Here is a 26,499-nt window from a genome sequence, read left to right as displayed (position 1 = left end):
AACAATTTTTCTCGGAGACGAATCAGAATTTTTGAAAATACGAAATTTCTAGCTATATGTTAAAGTTTTAAAAAACGCTAAAGACTCTCTATTTTAGGTTTCCAGTGTTTGTCCGTGAATTAAATTGCATTGAAAATCGGTTACCGTTACCCCTTAAGGCTGGGCCGCACCTAACGAAATCTCGAATTTAAGAATTCTAATTATTTATTAAATAATTATCATAACAGCAACTTTCTTAGCTTCCGACTAAAAGCAGAAGACGAACTTCCTCGGAAGATTTTCATCATCCGAGTCCCATAAATATTCAAAAAGTAATTAGAATTCTTAAATTTTAATTCAGGATTTCGTTAGGTGCGGCTCAGCCTTAAGGGGTAACGGTAACCGATTTTCAATGCAATTTAATTCACGGACAAACACTGGAAACCTAAAATAGAGAGTCTTTAGCGTTTTTTAAAACCTTAACATAGAGCTAGAAATTTCGTATTTTCAGAAATTCTAATTCGTCACCGAGAAAAATTGTTTTAAAATTCTCATTTACTCTACAAGTGCAACAAAGGCAGTCCTGTTTATTTTTCCGAGTGTGAGAAAGAGGTCCGGTAGCGTATCCCCTTAATGTAATGTTGATAAAGTGGTCCCAGTAAGAAAATACACCTCGGAAATTGCTCCCACCACCGAAAATTTATGAACTGCGCATGCGCACAGAAAAGTGGGAGAACATTTAACACATAAAACATCCAGAGTGGGAGCAAAAACCGACGACACCCGAGGTGCATTCTCTTGTTGGGATGACAATACCGAAGAACCCACTGATCGCAGTGTAACGAAAATTCATCAACATTTATTTATACCGAAGAAAACAAGTAAAAATTTTAGAAATATATTAATATTGTTTGATTTTTATTGAATTTATAATAAATTATTTTACAGTAAAAATATCATTATGTCCGGTTATCATCCGAAATTTTATAACTGCAAAAACGATAAACCAGAAGCCCAGCTTCGTATTGCTGTGCAACGAAGAGATTATAAGTTGGCAAAATCACTTTCGAACACTGGTGCTCAGATAAATTATCCTCACGTAAGACCTTGTAACACGATCCTTCATTTAGCTACGATGAATCATGATGTAGAAATGGTGCAAATGTTGCTAGACAGAGGAGCTTATGTTAACATACCAAACAAACACGGTAAAACTCTACTTCATTTAGCAGTTGAATCCGATTCTGAGCGAATAGTTGAATTACTTGTCAAAAAAGGAGCCAACGTAGACACCATTGCTGAAGATCATTCAAGGCCAATCGAAAAAGCTATTTCGAAGAAAAAACAGCAATATTTCATGCCATAAAAACTGGCGATTTTAATATTGTAAAGTTGTTGATAACTAACGGAGCTCGTGTTGAAGATGATCCTGATTTACTTAACACTGCAGCTCATAATCAATGCATTGATATTGTTCAGATTTTACTGGAACATGGTGTTAATATTAATGCACGTGATTCTTTTGGAAAGACGGCTTTACATTCAGCATTAGTTAAACAGTCTTCTCAATTAAATAAAAATGTAATTTATAACATTAAGCCTCCATTAATTCGAGTGCTATTGAACAAAGGTGCTAATGTCAATATTAGAATGAATGATGGTCGAGCAGCGCTTCATTTGGCTGCTCAAATTGATAACGAAGAAATCGTAAATACTCTTCTGGAATACAATTCAAAAGTAAATGTATTAGATGCAGAAGGAACTACACCATTGCATTTAGCTGCACAAACAAAAAATTCAATTATTGTTGACTGTCTTCTTAGTAAAGATGCAGATATTACAGCTGTGAATATAAAAGGCATGACGGCATTACATTTTGCCGCTAAAGTAGGACATTTAGACAGTATTAAAAATCTCTTGAAATATGAGCCTAATGACAATGCTATTGATGAATTCAGCTCGTCAACTTTGCATTGTGCAGCTAAATGTGGATACTTAGAAACTATTAATTGTGGTGATATTCAAGGATCGACTGCTCTTCTCACAGCTATTTCGCATTCATCATCTCTAGAGTGTATTAATGAATTACTTATGTTTGGTGCGGATGTTAATTATAGAAATACCAAAGGAGAAACAGCTCTCCACATTGCTTCAAAAATGAAACGACGTGAAGTTATTGAAATTTTATTAAGATATGGCGCAGATGTAAACATTAAATGTCAACGAAATAAAACCGCTTTATTTCAAACATATGAGTATAATAGTCCAAAATTTGTCGGTTCACGAATTTATGATCTTGAGTGTGTCTATAATGGCTGTGAGTGTTTAAATAACGGAGAGGGATTTCAATGTGTTCCCTTTTCTCGTGATATCGATGATTACTTTTCAATTGTCGAAGTTTTCAAACGTCATATTCTAAAGCTACAAGCTGTCAATCTTTATGTAGATGAGGGTAACATACAAGCTCTTGAATATTTTGAGGAGTTGAAAAATAAAAGGGACTTTAGAGGATATTATCGTGACAAATATAATATAAAAGTTGCTGATAGTAGTAAAGAAAATATAGAATTAGAGTCTATGAAAAATGAAAGAATTGGCAACAGTAACATAACATTCTATAACTTTTTGACAAGCAATATTCATCGATTAACTAGATATGTCAAGAATAAAAATATTTTTGAAGTCTTAAATTCAAATGATTATAAATTGATATTTCCTATTTTTTCTGATATCATTGAGAATCGCTTCCATATTGGAATAGAAAGACACAAATTGTTAGCACGCTGTGATTTTCTTGGTGATATTTTTGTAGACTTACCCTATAATTGCATTGATGTAATTCTAAGTCATCTCAACAATCAAGAGCTTAGATTCTTAACGACTAAGTACAAAATTTAATATGCTTTAAACAAACGAAAAATTTTCCTCAATTCATAAATTTAATGATTGCAATAATTATAAACCAGATGATAAGGAAATTACTCATGCTCTCAATAATAAATATTTTATTATTAATTGTAAGCTAAGTATTCCATTACTAGTGTTTTCTATCGCATTGTAATTAATATTCCCTGATTAAAATTATTGATTGAAAACAATTCAATCTGTCATGATTTCAATTGTTTTCAATAAGTTCTATATCACGATTGATTCAATTCAGTCAAGGTTGAATTTTTCTGAATAGATAAATAATGTGAAGATTTCAAACCCTTCAAAGTATAGAAAAAAATTGAGAAAAATTCAAATATTAAATAGCGTTCAATGGATTTGAATAGATAAATAGTTCATGAATTTCGATCTAATGCGGAATTTGAAAATAATATAAAAAAATTAATGATTTTGAATTTTTCTCAATTGTTCTCTATGAATAAATAAAACTTAATTTCTGGTTACTTCTTGAATTGAAAATGATTGCAATTCATTCGCAACTTTGAATATCTTTGAATTATTTTCAATGAATATTTAATATTTTATATGCGATCACACGGTGGATAAAAAATTATTCAAATTCATTAAAAATTTTGAATATTTTTCAATTGCTTTCAATAAATAAATGAAACTTAGTTTCTGATTACTTCTTGAATTAACATTGATTGAAATTCATTTGCAATTTTGAATATCTTTGAATTATTTTTAACGGATAATTATTATTTTATATCCGGTCACACAGTGAATAAAAAATCATTAATATTCATTTGTGGATTTGAATACTTTTTAATTTTTTTTAATGAATAAATAAAACTTAATACACTGGTCACAAAAATTAAGGGATAGAAAAAAAATTCTAAATTTTTGGGTGATTTTCAACATGCTGTAACTCGGTGAAAAATGGTCGTAGAAAAAAAAAACAAAATAAGCCAATTGTAGCCTCAAGTTTATAGTTTTCAGATCTGGACTTTAAATTTATTTATCATGCACGGTTCCGGAGTAACCCTAAGAGGACCGACGAAAAAAAAATTTTGAAAAATTTGAGGTTGAAAAAAAAACGACGGTGTCCTTTGTTCATCCGTTATATCCAAAGTTATACCAAGATTTCTGAATACCCTTAAATGAGCGAATTTTTACCAGTAATATATATATAAAAAAAAAAAAAGAAAAAATTATAAAAAAAAATAAAGATTGTATTTTTATGAATCGAAAATGATGAATCTTTATAATAATTGTTTATTTCGTGGAAAGAATAAGTTACCTTATTTTAAAATTAAGATAAACGTTTCCGATGACTATCATTTAAACGCTTACAATGCATATGATAAATAATTAAACTTAACATAAGTTGATTAAATTCATTACAGAATTTTTATTTACAACACGTAACAAAAAGATTTTATACTTATATCAATAATTCAAAAAATAATTGTAAAATTTATAAAAAAATTGAGGTAATGACTTAATTTGATTCATATAAAATACCAAATGTTTTACCATAAAACCATAAAACCAGATCAGTTCCAAGCGGAAGACTCATAAATGTCGGCAGAAATATTATCTAATAAAAATTCTGGGCAAGGTGATTCATCATCATTAACAATAAACTATTACATCTGAGAATTGATAATCTAACAATACTTAATCCTGTCTAACAACGTTGAAAACTTTGCTAAATTACAGCTAATAAACTACATTTTTGCTGTATGCTATTCATATAACCCGCACGAAAAAATTTATATTCTGGCAAAATAGTATACATCCGGCTTATATCTTTTACTGTCGTATGTGTGCTATTTCGCCAGCATTTATTCCCGGATAGGAGAAGGGGGGGGGGAGCCGAGTACTTAAGAAAATACTAAGGTTTCGAGGACTCAAATACGCTAAATCTTTTTGTTTTTAACGATGTTCAAAGTAAATAAATAAAAATTTCAGTTGCCATTAAAACAAAAAAAATTTTACTTTTACGGGAAAAATGGGGTACCCCCTTAAAAAGGTGAAAAAAAACTAAACTTCTGCATATTAAATAAAATTGATTAAATTAAATTTTTTTGTAAGTAATTTACATGAAGAAAAATTACATTTTACACAATTATTGGATGCAAAGGAAGAAAAAAAATTTTTTATTGGTTTTTATCATAAAACAAAAGCCATTAACATTTTTCGACTGACACTCGATTTTTGAAAAAGTATAACAAAAAATATTCAAAATAATTCTCAATTATATTTACCAAAGTGATTTTGGAATGTTTTAAAAACATTTAAAACTTAAAAATTTCTTTTATAAAATTTTGGGGGTATCCCGTTTTGCCTACCCTCCCTCCCCCCTTTCCATATATCTTTTTCTGTGTAAGAAAATCTTAATCGAATAATAAAATTATTTCATTAAAATTACAAATATTATCTTTGTTAAAAAATGATATTTTGAAAACTAATTGGTTGAATTAATGAACCATACATGCTATATTTGTAGTCTAATAATAAATTTTAAAATTAATAACGGATAAATAATTTTGAAAATCACAATTTCAAATACAAATATTTATTCATTTAATGTTATTGAATTTATTAAAAGTCGGTTGTATAAATAAATTTTATAAAACATATATATTTTAGAATTTTTATTCAAACGATTATAATGTAAAAACGAGACGTTGGAAACTTGCGTGGCAATTGTTTGTGCGCCTAGGACTCATCCTGATTAAAAACTCCGATTGAAACCAATGAATTCCGATTGAAAGTCTATCGGATTTCAATCGGAATCCAACGGTTTCAATCGGAGTTTTTAATCAGGGCACAGCACAGCACAGCAGTCACTACAAAAAAAAAATAGTTACAATAATACTTTTTAAAAAGTGAATTTCAATTTATTCGGTAAATTATAGTGTACTCTTATTGGCTAATAAAGAATAAACTGTGAGCCAATAGAATTATTTTAAACTTGCAAACCCCCTAATAGCACAGTTTGCTTCAGCAAAACTTTACTTACAAAAGTTTCTTTGAATTTTTCGTCAAATTTCCGTCAACTTCAGACTTTTCCGTTTTTAACCAAAATTTATATACAACTTGCTATACAATTTGACGTAAATTTACCGCCCGAATTAGAATGCAAATTCACTTGAAAAGTTGACTAGAAAAACGTTGTCGACAATTTTCAGGCAAATTTTATGTTAATTTATTATTAATTTGACTTTAAAAATTGTCAAATATTTGTTTACCGTGATATTATAAACAATTTTAAGTATAATTTGCTTACCTCCTGATATGGTAGGAACAAAAATTACCGCCTTTTTTTTGCAATATAAATTTACCTTCAAATTGAAGAAAAATTAACCGCAAATTTTTATTTTAAACTTTTGCTGTGAAATTGTTGGCAAATTCGGGCAGCAAATTGCCGGTAATTTCTATGTCAAATTACTGTCAATTTCCAGCTAAAATGGCTATCAGGGATTGGGAGACTTGTGAAAATGTTTCGCTACTTTTGATCATAGATGGGGCGGCTCAGACAAAAATTTTCTGGCACGTGAGCGTGTCGTTGTCACGTCAAGTGTGGAACGTACCTTAAAAACATACTTAACTTTTATCCTGTTGGCGCCAAAAAGTGTATACGCTCAACTTTTTGTCACAGTATTGTATTGTTCGGCGTGGGTGTATTTAATTAAGTTGAATAAAAAAATAATTGAGTTGTTACAAGAATTAATTATCTTTACTAAATTTTTTTACATTCGAAAAAATGAGCCTCAAAGGTACAGGAAAGCTGCATGTCATCAAACGTGGTAAGTATTTATCCGCCTTTTCTTTGTTATCAAAACACGTAATTAAAAATAATTTATCTCGTATATTATTTTAATACTTTGAACAAAATTTATTGCATATTCAAAACAATCTTGCATTCCAGATGGACGTGAGGAAAAAGTTCATTATGACAAAATTTCCGCTCGAGTGAAAAAACTTTGTTATGGGTTAGATATGGATTATATCGATCCACCGGCAATAACATATAAAGTCATGCACGGAATATACCCTGGCGTGACGACCGTCGAGCTGGATAATTTAGCAGCAGAGACAGCAGCAACTATGACTACTCAGCATGCTGATTATGCCATTTTAGCTGCGAGAATAGCTGTCTCTAATCTCCACAAAGAAACAAAGAAAAACTTCAGCGAGGTTATTAATGATCTATACAACGCCCTCAATCCTGTAACGAACGAAAAAATATCGTTGATCAGTAAATATCATTACGATATAATCCAGAAACATGCTCGGGCATTAGACTCTGCGATAATCTATGACAGAGATTACAATTACAATTATTTTGGGTTTAAAACTCTGGAAAGAAGTTATTTGCTAAAAATAAACGGGAAAATAGTGGAGAGACCACAGCATATGTTGATGCGAGTGGCTGTTGGAGTTCATGAGGAAGATATTGATCGCATAATTGAAACTTACAACTATATGTCTCAGAAATATTTCACTCATGCATCACCGACACTTTTTTCTGCATGTACCCTGAGACAACAAATGTCAAGTTGTTTTTTGCTTACGATGATTGAAGACAGTATACCGGGAATTTATGAAACAATGAAAAGATGCGCGTTAATCAGTAAAACTGCTGGTGGTATTGGTCTGAGTGCTCACAATATTCGAGCTGCAGGAACTAGGATTAAAAGTAACAATGGAGTTTCGAACGGTCTCATTCCTATTCTTCGAGTTTTCAATAACACAGCGCGATATGTCGACCAAGGCGGTAACAAGAGACCTGGAGCATTTGCTATTTATTTGGAACCCTGGCACGCGGATATATTTGAATTTCTGGACCTAAAAAAAAATACCGGCAAAGATGAGCATCGCGCTCGTGAGTTATTCTACGCATTGTGGATCCCAGATTTATTTATGACCCGCTCAAAAGATGATGGAGTATGGAGCTTAATGTGCCCTAATTTATCTCCTGGACTTGAAAACTGTTGGGGTAAAGATTTTGAAGAACTTTATACTAAATATGAAAAAGAAGGTCGCTATGTACGTCAAGTTCCTGCTCGTGAATTGTGGACTGCTATCTTGAAATCTCAAGTTGAAACTGGTACTCCTTATATGGTGTATAAAGACCACTGTAACCGTAAATCAAATCAACAAAATTTAGGCACCATAAAAAGTAGTAACCTTTGCACTGAGATAGTTCAGTATACAAGCCCTGAAGAGGTGGCTGTGTGTAATTTAGCTTCAATTGCAGTCAACATGTTTGTTAATACCGAAACTAATACTTATGATTTCGAAAAACTTAAATTGGTAACAAAAATTGTAACAAGAAACTTAGATAAAGTTATTGATGTTAATTATTATCCAGTTCCTGAAGCTGCTAAGTCGAATTTCAAACACCGGCCTATGGGTATTGGTGTTCAAGGTCTAGCGGATGCTTTTCTATTGCTACGGTTTCCATTTGAAAGTGAAAAAGCCCAGAAACTGAATATTCAAATTTTCGAAACGTTGTACTATGGTGCATTAGAAGCGAGTTGTGAATTAGCTAAAGAGAAGGGAGTCTATGAAAGTTATCCTGGTTCGCCTGTCAGCAAAGGTATTCTTCAATATGACATGTGGAATGTCACACCAACTGATCTTTGGGATTGGACTGAGCTGAAGAAGAAAATCGCAGAACATGGTGTAAGAAATTCGCTCCTCATAGCGCCCATGCCGACAGCTTCAACAGCACAAATTTTAGGAAACAATGAGTCTACAGAACCGTACACCACAAATGTTTATGCACGAAGAGTATTATCTGGTGAGTTCCAGATTGTGAATCCTCACTTGTTAAAGGATTTAAGTGAACGTGACCTCTGGGATGAAGATATGAAAAACGAAATTATCGCAAATAATGGATCAGTACAAAATATCAAGAGCTTTCCAGATGAACTGAAACCTTTATATAAAACTGTTTGGGAAATCTCTCAAAAAACTATTCTGAAAATGGCAGCAGATCGAGGTCCTTTCATCGACCAATCGCAATCACTTAATGTTCATATTGCTCAGCCGTCGGTTGGAGTATTAACTTCTATGCACTTTTACGGATGGAGTATTGGTTTGAAAACAGGAATGTATTACTTGAGAACTAAGCCAGCTGCTAACGCTATTCAATTTACCGTCGATAAAAGTAAATTACCAACATGGAAGGAAGAAAAACTTGTAAATGGCGTTAGCAAAAATATAAGTAGTGACACTAATGTATTGTCTTGTTCTCGAGGGAACGATTCATGTACTAGCTGTAGCGGATAAGTTATGGGTATTTATAAAAACGATGTGTGGGTGTTATACTGAAACCAACGAAAAAATTCTTTATGAAATTATATTTTTATAAAAAATTTCATTTGCAATGCTGAGAACATGCATTGATTTTCTAATTAAATTTAATGATTAAATGACGTTGTCAATAATATTTTTTTTCTTTTTTATCATTAATAATAAAATATTTGCACCTAAAAATATAACTTCCTTTTTTTTTATTATAAAAATCATTCCGATCCACTTCTACTTTTTTAGTATTTTTAAATAATCATGATTACTTTGTAATATATAATCATATCATTTTTTTCTGTGCATAATCATATAATTATACACAAAAAAAGGATTTTTTGGCGCGAAAAATTTTTAATCGACCCAAGAAACTTTTTGAATTATAAATCAAAAATGATAATTTTCTTGGGGAAAAAAAAAATTTTTTTTGAAGCGAGAAAAAAGTTCTTGGGCCAAGAAATTTTTGCCAGTCCTAAGAAAATTTTAGTGGCGCTAAGTGATTTTTTTTCTTATCTATAAAATGAGATGAAAGCCCCCACACCCGCTCAGTACCATTAGTCGCTCACTTTAACTGTTTAATGCGCGTTTTTTATAATTTTTATAAAAAAAAATTTCAACTAAAAAAATTATTATTGGTAAATAATTATTTGTGAATCTAAATATATTAAGATATGGTGAATCCAATTATTTTATAACAGATTATAAATTTAAATTAAGTGACTTTTCAAAATCGCGCTCAGTTTGTCATTTTTTACTTTAACGTTCATTCGTTAGATTAAATTTAGGTTACGTCAAATTTTTTTAAGAATTGTTATAACTCATGTTATAATTCCATATCATGAAAGAATAAAGTAAGGTAAAAGTCCCTATATTAGGCTAACAAGACCATTAGCGGGACAGTGAAAGGAATTTCGAAGTTTCAATAATTAATTTAGTTATAAAAAATCGAGATATTATTTTATAAAATTTTTATTTCAGTTGAAAAAATTTCAATTCTCATTTATATAATTGACCAAAACGAGTATTTATTGGTCTCGTTATATAAACAAAAATATAATTAAATATAACACAAATAAGAAAAAAATCATTGATTTGATATGTCTTTAATTTTCTTAAGTTTAATTTGATCCAAATAAATACAATCATAAATACAACCTTATCTTTCAAGTGTGAGAGTCGGCACAGTGGGTAGCAGATCAGACCAATAAGTCAGGGTGGTTTTGGATTAAAAAAATTTTTTATCTTTTTACCACGTACTAAAAACCATTAAATACTGAAATGTATAAAAGAAAAAAAATACACAAAAAATAATTTCTAATGATTATAAAAACGAACTCAAACAAATTCGTCGCTCGAAGCAGCACAGATATTACAGAAGCGAGAGCTTTTTGCATAGAACAAGCTTCTACTTACTTATTAGTTAAGCCAAATGTTTATTTAAGTTTAATTTCCATTTAACTGTCACCCAAAATGAATCTTTTATTTTTACTGAAAACAAACTTTCAAAAAAAAAAAAAAATAGCAGATCAGACCTCAAATTCAAAGGTCTCGGGATCGAGCCTACAAGTCGGCGAAATTTTTTTTTTTACTTCGTAATAAAATTTGTGGATACATCATGGGACCATGATAGGTACAGCGTCTAATCACGGTGGGTACACCGTGTAATTACGGTGGGTACACGATGGGACCATCGTGGGTACACCGTGTAATCTCGGTGGGCACACTGTGTATACACGGTGGTAAAATAGCACAAACCCATCGTGTAACCACGGTGTTTCCACCGTGATTCAAAACTACCAGGGATAGTTATTCCAGAATGATATCAATTTATCTATTGTTTTCTATCGATTTTTTCTTAATAAAAGAAGCTGAACTGGAATATTTATAACAATTATGCACTTTTTTTTTATTTTGACTTCTATAAGTATACTTATATTCAATATTTATTTTTCAGATGATTGATATCAATTGGTACATACTTTTTTTTGCAACAAATTGTTCAAATAATGCAAGCTTTAGCAGAAATTAATTGATAACTTTCAATCGTAGTTCTGCCATTGTGATTATTATTTTAGTGCCAAAACGATAGTGCTCACTTTAAAGTCTTAGCTCTCAGATAAAATAATTTTATAACTATGGAGTTAAATACCTTATTCATTCTGCTTATAAACTCGATCGTTCTCGTTAATGGAAAAAATATCGTATTGATAATTGCGGATGACTTGGATTTGGTACTCGATGGAATGGTGAGTGTTAATTTCAATTATCCCTCGCGGACTCGGGATTACTCCGAAATCATGGTGAAATTTCGGTGAAATCATAGTGAAATGACAGTGAAATCACTGTAACTTTGTGCCATTTGCTTACTGTGTGATAATTATCATCCGATGGTAATTTTATGATGATTTCACCATCGATTCATAGTAGAATCACAATAGCATAACAGTCAATTTACAGTAGTATAGCTGTAAGTTGACAGTAGTATTACTGTGTATTTACAGTGATTTCACTATCAGTTTATGCTGGATCTGCAGTGCTTCAGTCATGCTTTCTCAGTAATAATACCGTGATCATACAGTGATTTCACAGCAGTCTTACTATAGATTCTTCGTGAAATCACAATAATATCGCTGTGAATTGACAGTAATATTACTGTGATTTCTTAATCATTTAATCCTGGATCTGCTTAGTTTTCATCGAGATTTAGGGGCAATATTGAGATCCTATATTTATTGATTCAAAGATAATAATAATAAAATTAATAATAATATTATGATAGCAACAATAATCCTAATCTTGGTTTTTCAATAAATAATTTTTCTTGTTTAAAAAAATTATTTAGTATCATCCATCCCTTTGTACGACTTCATGTAATTATTCCTCTGGAGGATTAAATGCTATTTTTTTACCCTCGGTAAAGAAGGAATTTTATTTTTTTTTTACGCATGGTGGGACTCGAACTGCCGACCCTTCGATTGAGAAGTAGCTTAAGTCATGTACTTTAGCCCGCTCGGCCACCACACGCATTCGGAACCAAATATTTAATCTGTTACTTCATGCTATTCAATACTATATATACTCAAGACTAAGCTATAAGAAAAATTATTTTATTAAATACTATAAAATTAAAAGAATTCGATATTTATCAAAAAAAAATTTTTGCCTTCATTTGTAAATCATCAAGTTTTCTTAATTTAAGAATATTTTATTTTAAATTATGATAAATAATAAATATTTACTATTGAAATATTAATCTAAATGATATTCTCTTTATTTTTTGCAGTAGTTTAAATTCAATTTATACAGTTTTAAAAAAAAAGTTATTCAATTTTTTTATTTATTTATTTTTTTTCATAATTCTGAAGAATTTTACCGTCTTAAGCTTTTATAAAATTAACTAAATTAGACAATTACAGATAAAGTTTCGCTCGGAAATTCCTAAAATAGCTAAATTTATAATAAATAAAATACATTTGTGCCCAAGTATTTGCTAAACTTACAAATAATTATAGGAGCATTTATGAAATAATTGATATTATTTTTTTTTTAATTCCATTTCTATCGATTAATGACATTAAAAATTCAAATTTTTGATTTTGAAATTGGATTAATGATAGATGTACCGTATCAGATCACTATCAAAGTAGAGTGAAATCATGGAGAAAACGCTAATAATTTGCTGTGAAAATATCATAGAGTCACAGTGCTAATACTACTAGGTTGTCATGGGATCACGGTAAATTCATGGTTAAACCACTATGAACTGACTGTGAAACTATTGTAAAGTCACAGAGTTAACACTATCAGATTACTATGGAATCACAGTGAATTCGTAGTGAAATCACGATAAACTGACTGTGAACCCATGATAAAGCCTCAGTGTTACCATTGTTGAGTTACCATAAATCGATAGCTGATCGACAGTAAAATTATCATGAAAGTATGGTAATTTAATTGTAAAATTACTGTAAAATTACTATATAACCAGAGTGACGAAATGGCACAAAACGACTGTGAATTCACTATGAAATTACCATCAATACACAGTAAACTTACGGTAAAATTGATTTCACTGTGATTTCACTGTGATTTCACAGTAACCCCGAATCCGCGAGGGATGATATTGTCTAATGTGGTGAGTTACGATTAAAATTGTTTCTCGTTGAGTCAACTGGCAAATGTGATCGTGATAACAATAAAGAATAAACCGTTGAATATCGAAAAAGAATTTTTCAGTCGGCTTTCATTCATGAGCTGAATTGCATACTTTATGCTTTAAATAAGACTTCGACTACTGATAAAATAAATTCTTGAAGTAAAACGCCTTTCGCGAGGGTTGAATTTGAAATTTTTGTCCCAGTTATAAAGCACACCGTGAGACGGGAAATGTGAAGTGAGAGTAATGAACGAAAACAGAAGAGGAAATATTCAGGAAGCAAGCCTATATTTCGAAAGAGTAGGGAGTTTCCAAATTTTTTTTTTCTTGAACTTTTTAGAAATTTGATTTTACTTTTTTTTTACTGATTATTTACTGAGTAACCAACGCAGAATTGTCAGAAAAGGGAACTTACTAAAGTTTTAAAAGCCGCTCTCCAAGTTGCTTTGTGATCATTGGTCGAGCTATCGATGATCAAAGCCAAAAGGATTCTTTTTCGTTTGAAGGCTGATATCTCAGCGACAAATCGTTGTGCAAGACTCCAAAAAAGCAAATTGAAACTAATTAAAATTGTTAACTGACCTATAAATTAGTTTAGCTGAAAAACAATTTCCTCAGTCCGTGAACCCCCCATGTAACAATTTCCAGTACAAGTCGCTGGTCAAGGCACTTTTCTCAAGAATCTTTTGATAGATTCTACATAGGCTTGCTCAAGATGTCGTACACAAGTTGATCTTGTGAAAGTCTTGCGTAAAGCCTGGTCTCAAATCCCCTAGTTGTCTATGTCTTTATATGACTCTGTATCTTGCTGCAGACACTGGTCCACAGATTTATATTGCAAGTCTTGTGCAGGACTTGTTTAAAAACTTTGTGTTATGTTATACTTCAAGAATTGTACAAGATTCTTGAATATATCTTGCTCAATATGTATTGATACAGTTAACTTGAGCATATCTTGTACCAGAATCTATCTGCAGATGCTTGGGTATATCTTGCGCCAGATCTGCTCAAGACGTGTCATATTACACTGTCTATCTCACTCTTGTCTCTCTCACTTTATCCCCTCCATCGGCACACGTTACCAGAGCTCAGTGGTACTCAATTGAAGTTATAATCGGATAGAAAAACATTTTTAATCCGGAGTTCATTTGCAAAATTAGAAGCGCCGTAGTAATCACAAGTAAAATTTAATTCATAACCTATAATAAGATATGTCTTTTGATAGATGGTTTGATTTTAATAAAATTATTTTTTTTAATTTTTTTGAGGATAACACGAAAAATGAGATGAAATTCGATAATGAAATGTTTAAAATTTTTTTTTTTTAAATTGTAATCAGTTACTTTGATACTAAAATACAGATATTGATTGTTACGAACCCGGTATCATTCATCCCTTATACATGTATATATATATATGTGGGTACACACATATATATTAGAGTGTTTCAAAAAATTGACTTTTAGGTAGATTTTTCTAAAATCTAACTATTGTATTTGTCTTCATGGTCGATTCTTCAAGGAATTTTGTCACAACCTATCATAATTAGTTGAGTAGGGTTCAAAAATACCATCCGTTAAAAAATTTATATATGTATGTATATATATATATATATATATATATATATATATATATATATATATATATATATATATATATATGGGATATAACGCAGTTTTGAGGACACGATTACGCCTACAATTCTTATCAGATCTTAATGAAATTTTTCACACTTATTCTATGGGTGATTATCACGGTTAAGTTCGAAGATGGGCAAACTCGGTTGATTAGTTTAGAAGTTATGGCTTTTTGAAATTTCCATGATTTTTTGAAAAAATCAATTTTTTTCCACATTCAAGTTCATATAATTTTAAAACTAATACTCGTAGACAATTTCCGTAAAAAGTATCTGAAAGCTTGTCTAATAAGCTTTAATTTATGACCTTAGACTTTATATTTCGACCATTTCATCCTATAATTTGATGACCTTGAAAATTTTAATGGAATCAAAAAATGTTGAAAATATGGGTTTCATTCCACATAACTTATGAATTTTCCATTATAATCCGGTTTCGTCAGTTGTATTTTATTGTGCACAAAATAACCTGTAAATTTCACTGCTATTTTATATTTTAAAAGTATTTCTTTTATTACTTATGATGTATCAAATGTACCTCTACTCCCTATGATTATCACTGGTCTTGTCATTACGACAGCACCTACAGTTCTTATCGGATCTTAATGAAATTTTCCACACTTATTCTATAGGCGATTATCTTGATCAAGTTTAAAGATGGGCTAAATCGTTCGAAAAGTTTTGAAGTTATGGCTGTTTAAAATTTTCACGATTTTTCGAAAAAATCAGTTTTTATCCACTTTTAAAGTTTATATAATTTTAAAACTGAAACTCATAGATAATTTCTGTAAAAAGTATTTCAAATTTTGACTAATAAGCTTTAATTTATGACCTTAACCTTTATGTTTCGAGTATTTCTTCCAATAATTTGATAGCCTTGAAATTTTCATGAAATCAAAAAAAGTCTAAAATATGGTTTTCATTCCACATAACTTATGTATTTTCCATTATAATACAATTTTGTCAGTTGTACTTTATTGTGAACAAAATAACCTGCAAATTTTACAGCTATTTTATATTTTAAAAGTATTTCTTTTAATATTTATGATGTTTCAATCGTACCTGTAGTCCTAAAATTATATCTGATCTTGCCATCGTAATAGCAATTACAATTATGATCTCATACTAATTAAATTTTCTATACTTTTTTACGTGAAGGTTAGTTTGGTAGATTACCTATATAATGCTTTGTCGAATCAACTATCTGAAGTTCTCTATCGAAAATAGTCGTTGTCTTTTTTTACCCTCACTCTAAGAAAACGAGCCTAATATCATATCATGTCTATACTAACATGCATCACAAGATATGTATGTATGTGACTTTTTATAAATCTACCTTCCATTTCGGCTGCCGAATGGCCTTTTTTTTTTTTCACGAAGAACATTGAAAAATCGACAGAGTATCCCTAGACAAAGACCCTGTTAAAATATGAGACCTTAATACTAATATTTAAAGGTGGCCATTCACGATTTTCTATTTTCCATTTAAATAACATGGGGAAAAAAAAATTTTAAGTTTGGAATTTTATACCTCGGCGATGGCTTATTGAACAGATAAGTCCATGATATCTTTTTGTAGGGAATTAAACGCTCTACAAAAAAAGTTTCTTATCATTTTTTGATAAATCCATCTGTTCAAAAGTTATTGGAGCTCGAAGTCAAGTTATAATAAATTTCGAGGTCTTTTTACTTTTCCGGCGAAACTATCAGACTTATCACAAAATGTTATACTATCTTTTTTGTTAACAATTTTATTCTCTACAAATTATTTCCGTTAAATTTTTTCAAATTCCACATTATTTTTTAGTTATTTTCGTTTTAATGTCGAGCTCTTGAAATCGATCAGAACACTAATTTTTTAAGAGCTTGGCATTAAGAGTGTAATTGAAAATTAAAAAAATTTATTTTCAATATAATAAAAAGAAAACAAAAATGATCGATATCTGTATTTTAGTATCAAAGTAACTGATTTCAATTTTTAAAAAAATTTTAAAAACATTTCATTATCGTATTTCATAAATGGAGAGAATTTTTCGATAAAATTTATCCTGCAATTTAGAGTAAGCCTGGGCCGAAAAGATAATAAATACGGAAAGAATAACAACAGATTTGTTTTGTTTTATTGCACGACTCATAATGCGAAGCATTAGGGAGTGCTTTACGATCGAAATTTTTTTTCGCCTCCTTTTCTTCAACTATTTCTGTTATTATCGTGTTATTAGGAAACAGAAACATCTCAAATGATGCACCATTTTACAGATAATTTAATAAAGATTATTTCTGCAATTTTCAAACACAAATTCAGTGCAATAGAAACGAGAAAATCATTAAAATAAACTAAAAAATTTTCCCGTCAAGCAGTAAAAAAATTTTGTAGCTTGAAAACACAATATCTCGAAAAAGAATCCATAATTTAACTCCATTTTTTTTTTAAATGACTCGTCTTGCCCTAGAAGGATTTGCTTTCGAAAATGGCTATCTAACTTTGTGTTATGCAATTGTAATTAATAAAAAATTAAATCGAATTTTCTTTAATTTTAGCCTAAAAAATATGTGTGGACATTCGTCTTAACAAGTGCGCATGCGTGGTATTTTTTTTTTTTTCTCATACTATCACCCAGTGTGCCTGCGCCATACTTTTAACCGATTCATTTGGCGCGGGTATTTCGGAAATAAAAATATAAAAAATTGAGATTAGACGAATAAATAAATGAATAAAAATAATAAATAAACAAGTGAAAAATAAAAATAGAAAAAAAAAGTAAAATTTTTCACAGATCGTACGGCGAAAAATTTCGGAATTTTTTACGTTTGAAATTTATTATTTTTTTTTTTTTATTTTAAATAAAATTATTTTTTTTATCATTTTTATATAAATAAATAACATTTGTCCTTCAAATTTTATTTTTTTTATTTTTTTTATTTTGCCTGCGACATTACCCTTTCGGAATATTTTAATGTTTACGATCAAATAAGCATTATGAGTCGTGCACTTTTGGATTTTCCAAACTTTTTTTTATTTTTTTTTATATAAAAATTACTTGAAATTGGGTGTTTTTACCCCATAATTGAACACTATCTAGAAACGGACGAGTAATTGTTCATGCAGGCCCAGTTTGATTCACAATTAACGAGTAAAATTTATTAGATAATATTTCCTGTGTAGAATTTTTCGTGTTATCCTTAAATAATTTTATTAAAATCAAACCATCTATCAAAAACATATGTTATTATAGGTTATGAATTAAATTTTACTTGTAATTACTACGGCGCTTCTAATTTTGCAAATGAACTCCGTATTAAAAATGTTTTTCTGTCCGATTATAACTTCAATTGAGTACCACTGAGCTCTGGTAACGTGTGCCGATGGAGGGGATAAAGTGAGAGAGACAAGAGTGAGATAGACAGTGTAATATGACACGTCTTGAGCAGATCTGGCGCAAGATATGCCCAAGCATCTGCAGATAGATTCTGGTACAAGATATGCTCAAGTTAACTGTATCAATACATCTTGAGCAAGATATATTCAAGAATCTTGTACAATTCTTGAAGTATAACATAACACAAAGTTTTTAAACAAGTCCTGCACAAGACTTGCAATATAAATCTGTGGACCAGTGTCTGCAGCAAGATACAGAGTCATATAAAGACATAGACAACTAGGGGATTTGAGACCAGGCTTGCGCAAGCCTTTTCCAAGACTGTTATATGGGTTTGAAAGAAAGAAAAATTTGGAAAATTTTTGTCTCGCGGTAGATTGGATTTAGATTAGATACGTTTATTTATAGCTACTATTGACAGTTTTCAAATTTTCTTTCGTTGCTTGAATCGTGAGAGGGGTACCATCAGTAAAGCCTACTAATGAAAGTGGCTAAAGAGCAATGTGGCTAAATGTAAACCGGCTAAAAGAGAAAGTGGCTAAGTATTATAGTGGATCTATACGAAATGTACAAATTATCAATCGTCCAACTAATCATTGTGGCTAAATATAAATCGTAACATATCACAAATATTCTAAATGGAAAAGCGGCAACATATGAAAGTGGCGACATGTATTATAGGTACACATACAATTGATTTCATAGTCATCGAGGCACTATACAGTTTCGGTTTGAGTGAAGCTCCAGTGATCGATAAAATTCCCATTTTACCGATCACTGGATCTTCATCCCGCGCCTAACGGTCAGAGACCTCCGTTCGAACTCGACGCGTAGCTAAGCGGCCACCCATCCAAGTAGTAACCATGCTCGATGCTACTTAACTTTGGTGATCGCCCGAGCCACGCGCGTGCCGAACGGCTGCCTCAGCCGCTTCGGTCCTTGTTGCACTTATATTAGCAAATGGAAATTTAAAATGAGCCGTTTTCAGATGTAAACTAAAATTTTCGAACGAAAATCATTTCATTCGATAAATAATAATTCTACGCATTCAATGAAATATTTTATTTAATGATTTAGGTCTTTATCTATGAAAACGGTTCATTGTACAATCACCTCTTTCACTCTCTTAACAATACTGATGAGTAAATTTTTAACAGTTACGACAAAATCGAATTGGTAGCATCCTGTCTGTGCCATTTACGGCCACTGCTCCGTTTTTGGACATTTAATACTTCATTTTAATCAATGAAAAAGTATAAGAAAAGCTGTCATTGCAATGACTTGATGAAAGTATCATTGAATAGATTTAAAAAATTAATTACGTCATTGCGTCCTCAACAAATTGTTTTATTTCATTTTTTCAAGTGTCCGAAACTGGCCCTAAAATGGCCAAAAGCGATACCTCTGTCCTATATTGAACTGAAAAACAAAAGTCAATTCTATAAATGACAATTATATCTACTGATTTCATAAATTAAAAATTAAAAATTAAATCAATTGAAATGCATTCCTCTTATAAGAGGATGACCTGAAGCTAATGCTTAAGTATGACGTTCATCGTACATCAATTTTACGTAAAAATATGAGCCGTTTCTTATGTAAGCATATGACGGTATTATTATATCACTTTTAAATCAAAATATGACTTGAAATTTATGTAATTGTATGATTTATTTCTTACGTCAATAATACATAAATTTATGACTTTAATATGACGTCACAGTATAATAGGGATAGGACATAATATTTACGTAATATTCAAGTCACCATTATGATGTCATATAAAAGTAAAATTTTAGGTCAGTTCTGTGTCATAATTATGTCACACTATATGACATCATTTCAAAGTCATCAATAAAGTCATTTTTATGTCATATGTATGTAAAAATTTTATGATCTTTATATGACCTGTCTATGAGGTCATATGAAGGTCATGTGTTCACTGGGTAATTACATTACATATACAAATTAGGGTGTGTCATTTAAGAGCAACATTTTTTTTTTAAGTGCATGGAAAAAAAAATAATAGTTCAACACAAAAATAAATTTTCGCGCAAGAAAAAAAAATTTATGTCGATTACAGACCTAGCTCATTGAAAAAATCGATTTCCCATTTAAATAACACGGGAAAATTTTATTTTTAACTTTGAGTATTTTTAACTCGTTAACCAATCAAAAGATCGAATAGACTAATACATATTTTTGTAGGAATTTGCTCTTGAAATCGATCAGAACACTACTTTTTTAAGAGCTTGAAATTAAAATGAAAATAACTAGAAAACAATGCGGAATTCGAAAAAATTTAACTGATAATAATTTGTAGAGAATAAAATTGTCAATAAAAAAGACTCTATGACATTTTGTGATAAGTCTGATAGTTTCGCCGGAAAAGTAAAAAGATCTCGAAATTTACTATAACTTGACTTCGAGCTCCAATAACTTTTGAATAGATGGATTTATCAAAAAATGATAAGAGACCTTTTTTGTAGCGCGTTCAATTTTCTACAAAAATAGGTATTAGCCGATTCGATCTATTAATTGGTTAACGAGTTGAAAATACTAAAAGTTAAAAATAAAATTTTCCCGTGTTATTTAAACGGGAAATCGATTTTTTCAATGAGCTAGGTCTGTAATCGACATGGAATTTTTTTTTCTTGCGCGAACATTTTTTTTTTTGTGTTGAACTATGATTTTTTTTTCCCATGCACTTAAAAAAAAATGTTGCTCTGAAATGACACACCCTAATACATATACATATAAAATAAATAAATAAAATATAATGCTAAATTGTTGCTTTCCGGCTTACATGAGTACCTGTCCTGGCCCTAGTACTAGCTTTACAAACTGTCCCACTTAAAATCCTCCATCGCAATCTTCCACTTTCTTATAATAGAAATCATAACTATAATTATAATTCTTAAACTAACATTACCACTATTATTACCATCATTATTGTTATCGTTATTACCCACTCGAATGCCTGGGACTTTGCCGTCATACACATTGCTCTTCCCACTTCATTCCTTCACTCTGCTTCTACCCTTACACTCTCTTTAACCTTTTTTCATCCATTTCTCCATTCACTCTACCCCTTTTCCCTTCTCCATTAGTTCCTCCCACGCACCTTCCCACTTTCTAATCTCCTGATATCTTCCTGTTAGGTGCTCTACAATATTCGGGTACCCCGTCCGTTACCAGGTCCTTATACCTTGGGTTAGACTCTTTGATTTTAACCCTTCTTTCCTGTTTCTAAACATCTACATCTCTGCTTAGTTTTTATGGCTCCTCATTTGCTAACTATTTAATCGATATTTTTTATTGATTGAGAGAAGTTAATTATTTGCTTGTTTTTGTTATTTAGACGCCACTTCAAAATACACGGAACATCATAGGCAATAATGGGGCAACTTTCCTAAATTGTGTAAGTTATTTGTTAAATACTCGTTAAATGATAAATATTTTTCATTCAAGTCTCTATCCACTGTCCTGGTGGTTTCGTGGTAACGTTGAGAATAGCGTGAGTTTCTTTAACTGTCAACATTGTTGATTAATTAGATTTCATAACAAGTTCACTTGACGATTCGAATAACATCAGCAAGTCTGCTCTCAAGATCGATAGGTGCTAGTGTCTTTTTCTGCGTATGTGTCTTGCTGCAGATACTTGTAGCTAGATTTAAATTGCAAGTCTAGTCCAAGCCTTTCACAAGAAATTCGTGCTAGATTATAACTCAATTCTGATGGAAGACTATAGTAGCAATGGAATTGGGCAAGATTCTTTGGCAAGATACTTGGAGAAGTACTTTGTAAAGAATTGGACAATTCTAAACCAAGAAACTCGATCAAGATTCTTTATTCAGACTGGCGGCAGACTTGGGCCAGCCTGTGACTAGAATTTGACCAGATTCTTGTCCCAGAGTCTTGATATAGACTTACGCAAGAAACACAAGAGACGATGAGCGTGCACCTATTTCCTTCCTTTCCACTCGAATGTGAAAAGTATAGTATTGCAGTGGTTCGCTCATTTATAGTCTAGTCAACAAGTTTAAAAATGTTATTTTTTTACAATTACACATTGAGTTTTTAGTAATGCCTAGAAAAATTGATTTCCAGAATTTTCTAGCACTTGAAAAATTTCGGAAGTTTTCCAATAAATTAAGATGAATAATTAAAATTATAAATAATGGGAATAGAATTCCGGAAGTTGTGACAATTTTATAGAAAATTGATTCTTTTTTAATGATCGTTTTTTAATTTTACGCTTTCTCTTTTAATTTTTGAGTTATTGCTAATAATCAGAGTCTGTCGTTTTTTCTATTTGATTTTGACTTATAAAAATTGCTATTTTTATTTGTAAAAAAAAAATGTCAAATTTAATGACGAATTCAATAAGCTGTCGCTCGTATTTTTAAAAGAACTAGATTCATTTTCTACAGAGAACTCACTTTTCGACTACAGTATTGTAAAAGGAACTAATGTAGAATGAGAACTTCTACTCTATAGGATAGTCCCAAAGTTTAGCAATAAATGGCCCCAGATTTCTGGTCAAATTCTTGATAAATTCTGACCACAGTCTGGTTCAAGTCTTGACCAATTCTTGATCTAAAATCTTTCTAAAGTATCTTGATCCATGCTGGCACAAGGCTTTTACCAAATTGCTACTAGGGTATAGTCGAAAATAGTTGCGTATGGCTTGCTCAAGATCTGCTTAAGGCTCAAAATTGACCTTGAGCCTTGAGCAGATCTTGAGCAAGCCATATGCAAGTACCTACGGTAAGTTACTGGTGCAAGAAATGTGTCAGACACTGATTCATTGCACTGTGTTTAAGATATCTTTAATATTTTTGCGTACGATAACATGAGCAAGACATACACAAATCTTGACATAGGTTTTTTGATACACGATCTTGCGAAAGAAACATACGTAAAAAAAGACACTAGCAGCTATGGGTCTTGCTCAAGATATTTACTCCAGACTCTTGTTCAAACACGTGTTACTAGGCAAGCTTTCGAATATTTGCGTCTTGAAGAAGAAAAATTAGGATAGAAGGAGGTGGTAAAGATAAGGAAAAGATCTTAATATATAGACAATTTTATTGACAAATTGATAAAAATAATTAGATAACCCGTGCTATGGCGTAACATGCAGATAAATAATAATAATCTCTATTATTAAAACTATACGTAGAATTTCATGTGATCGGGCGCTTCCAGCATGAATTTCAGTGTTAGGATGAATTAAACGTTCAAAGCAGGCATGCAAAAATAAATGCTCTAATAATTACTTTTAGTTTGTAGCATCTCCATTGTGTTGCCCAAATCGAGCGTCAATTTTAACCGGAAGATATCAACATAACCACCAGACTTTTAATAATTCGTTGTCCGGAGGATGTAGTAGCATGAAATGGCAAAACACTAACGAAAAACATACTTTTGCTACGATTTTGAAAACTCAAAAGAATTATAGAACATTTTATGCTGGCAAATATTTGAATCAAGTAAGTACGTGAATATGACGGTGAGTTGGCAAATATATTCATGTTCAGCGTCACAATTTCTCTGGCGAATCCGAATTATGGTTAATTACTTACCGCATTTTGCCGTAATTTTGAGAAATAGCATAATTTTGCAGTAAAATACCGTACTTTTATCACAAAACACTTTACTTTACCGTAGAATACCGTATTTTATCGTAAGTTACGGCACTTTACGGTAAAATACCGTAATTCGTTAGAATGCCGTAAATTACGGTAATCACCGTTATTCGGATCCGCCAAGGATTATTAAAACTTAAATTTTAATTTTAGTATGGAACACACTCGGCGGGAGGACCAAACCATAAGCCAGCAGGATGGGATTGGTGGGCTGGATTGGTTGGCAATTCCAAATATTATAATTATACGTTATCAGTAAACGGTTCTGCAAAATTTTACGGCGATAAAATAAAAGACTATCTGACGGATGTCATAGTAAGATTCATACTTCTTTTACTTCAATCGTTACTATTTTTCGAGAATTGATTGATATATTAATAGGCTGAAATGGCTGTGAGCTTTATTCGAAGTTCTAATAACGACGCTCAACCGTTTCTCATGGTTCTTGCACCTCCCGCACCACATGCACCATTTACGCCAGCAGTTAGGCACAATGATAAATTTAAAGAAACAAAAGCAAAGCATACGCCTAATTTTAATTCCTCACCTCAAATGGTATGGTCAGTTGTTTGACAAATTTTTATCATACATTATACAATTAACTTTGAAGAGGTACGTTTTTTTTACATCAGGATAAGCATTGGTTAGTTCGAATGGCTCCATCACCGCTTCCACAAGAAATATTACCAAAGCTAGATTTCATTTTTAGACGACGTTGGGAAACACTTTTATCTGTTGATGATTTAGTAGTAACAATATACGAAACGTTAAGGCTTCAGAAAGTTTTAAATAATACCTATATCATATTCACGTCGGATAATGGATATCACATAGGTAAAGATTTAATTTATACAACAACAGTTTATCCAAATTAGATTTTTTAATCAGGGTAATCAACAGTAAAAAAAAAAATATCTTCCCCAGTAGTGTATGGTCGGTAATCGGAAAAAAATAGATGCGGAAAGAATAGTCCCGGAAAATCAATTTCTCAACTGACTATCGATTTCAGATGGAACTTCATACTCTGACTCACTATTTGATCGTATCATATCTTCCAATGTCTCTCAATTCTTCTGCTGATTTGTTTCGTGAAAAAAGGACACCTGATGAAAATAACAAGTTTTATTATTTTGCGAAGGTAACAACATACGGGAACAAAAGAATTTCTTCTAGCAATTTTTTATTAGTATATGTTTACCATATCACTGTTTTGGAAGATGAATTTGAGGATGTTATCGTGAAAATCCGGGTTCAACTTCTGGCTTGTTTCTAATCTCAGACATTCTTTTCCCGATAATCTTTGCGTTCATGAGTTAAAAAATATTGTCTTAAATAAATTTTCTAATTAAAAAAAAAAACAATCAGTTTTATTGGAATATTATTCCTTTTGAATCTGAGTATCAAAGATAATAGAATAGGATTATTGCCGAATGAAAAATATTGGATATTTATATCCGTTTGTTTCTATCAGGTCTATTTATTCCGGGATCTGCTTGGATTGCAAGTTAATTCCTAGAGATCAAATAAGGAGAAGGCATTGAGTATATCTGGATAGTATTATATTTCATTTGAATCTCGTTTGTTTCTAGGACAGTTTAGCATGCCATTTGATAAGAGACAACCTTATGAGAGTGACATACGGGTTCCCCTATTGATTCGTGGTCCAGAAATCCCAGTATCCCAAGTCAGAACACCGGTAAGCAGTGTCGATTTATTTGACACGATTTTACATATTGCTGAGATCAAAGAATATTCCGATGGAAAATCAGTACTGTTAAAAAATGTTTCTCATGATCGGACAGTATTAATTGAGTACAAAGGAGAAAAATCAATTGATCACCACAATACTACCTGTATGGATGATTTCGATTTGAATTTATACGTAAGATCATTTTACAATTCAATTAATTAATGGTTGATATTTTGCACGTTACGTTTTTCTGATAAATGTTAATACTTAATGATATCACGAGTTAATTCGAATGTTTCTTACAGAATTGTGATAAAAACATGGCGTGCAAGTGTGAAGATTCCGCAAATAACACCTACTCATGTATAAGAAGATTTTCTGATAAGTACAACAATATATTTTGTATTTTCGAAGATAATCAAGTAAACACTTTATTGAAATCACATATGATGAGTGGAAAAAATGACTTGATTGATTGATATTTTTATTTTTACAGCATTATATAGAAGCTTATGATTTAAATGAGGACCAATATCAAATGATGAACATAGGATACAAAATGAATCATAGTCGAAGACGTAGGTTTCGAAAACGTTTGAATCAAATGGTCAAATGCATTGGATCTGATTGCCTTTGAATAAAATCGAAAGTTTTATATTTATATATTGATATATTCATTAATTAAGATTTTATATTTAAGGTCTAATAATTTTTGAACCTCTTTGTGTGCAACTCTATAATAAAAACATGAGTTACAAATTTTAAATGACTTGTTAACTTTTCGAAGAAAGAAA

The 26,499-nt window shown here is 31.1% G+C and overlaps 4 protein-coding genes across 7 annotated transcripts; all 4 read left to right on the top strand.

Annotated features, from left to right (window-relative positions):
- The first annotated feature begins 412 nt into the window (after positions 1-412).
- LOC130668322 (putative ankyrin repeat protein RF_0381) lies at positions 413-3,464 on the top strand. The gene is made up of 2 exons (XM_057470558.1): positions 413-860; positions 928-3,464. Exon 2 carries the CDS (start codon positions 1,630-1,632, stop codon positions 2,875-2,877), a length of 1,248 nt encoding a protein of 415 aa, XP_057326541.1. The 5' UTR covers positions 413-860; positions 928-1,629; the 3' UTR covers positions 2,878-3,464.
- Positions 941-1,345, top strand: LOC130672788 (putative ankyrin repeat protein RF_1087). The gene has a single exon (XM_057477522.1). The coding sequence runs from the start codon at positions 941-943 to the stop codon at positions 1,343-1,345; it is 405 nt and encodes a 134-aa protein (XP_057333505.1).
- Positions 3,465-6,474: 3,010 nt separating the features above from the next.
- Positions 6,475-9,403, top strand: LOC130678306 (ribonucleoside-diphosphate reductase large subunit-like). Its single transcript, XM_057485457.1, has 2 exons — positions 6,475-6,683; positions 6,806-9,403. The coding sequence occupies exons 1-2, from the start codon at positions 6,641-6,643 to the stop codon at positions 9,172-9,174; spliced, it is 2,412 nt and encodes an 803-aa protein (XP_057341440.1). The 5' UTR covers positions 6,475-6,640; the 3' UTR covers positions 9,175-9,403.
- Positions 9,404-9,695: 292 nt separating this feature from the next.
- LOC130678309 (N-acetylglucosamine-6-sulfatase-like) lies at positions 9,696-26,474 on the top strand. 4 transcript variants are annotated; one of them, XM_057485463.1, is made up of 10 exons: positions 9,696-9,827; positions 11,147-11,438; positions 21,726-21,785; positions 23,653-23,859; positions 24,169-24,330; positions 24,397-24,570; positions 24,648-24,849; positions 25,605-25,897; positions 26,011-26,127; positions 26,202-26,474. In XM_057485463.1, the coding sequence occupies exons 2-10, from the start codon at positions 11,328-11,330 to the stop codon at positions 26,340-26,342; spliced, it is 1,467 nt and encodes a 488-aa protein (XP_057341446.1). In that variant the 5' UTR covers positions 9,696-9,827; positions 11,147-11,327; the 3' UTR covers positions 26,343-26,474. The 4 variants fall into 4 exon arrangements, with proteins under 4 accessions (XP_057341446.1, XP_057341450.1, XP_057341448.1 ...); XM_057485465.1 differs by lacking the exon at positions 9,696-9,827 and adding an exon at positions 10,031-10,048; XM_057485464.1 differs by lacking the exon at positions 9,696-9,827 and adding an exon at positions 10,197-10,840.
- The last annotated feature ends 25 nt before the right edge of the window (positions 26,475-26,499 follow it).

Source organism: Microplitis mediator, chromosome 1 (genome assembly GCF_029852145.1).
Source record: "Microplitis mediator isolate UGA2020A chromosome 1, iyMicMedi2.1, whole genome shotgun sequence".
In the NCBI taxonomy this organism is placed as follows: domain Eukaryota; kingdom Metazoa; phylum Arthropoda; class Insecta; order Hymenoptera; family Braconidae; genus Microplitis; species Microplitis mediator.
Note: the sequence above shows the minus strand (reverse complement) of the source record. Positions and strands in the feature narration are given on the sequence as shown.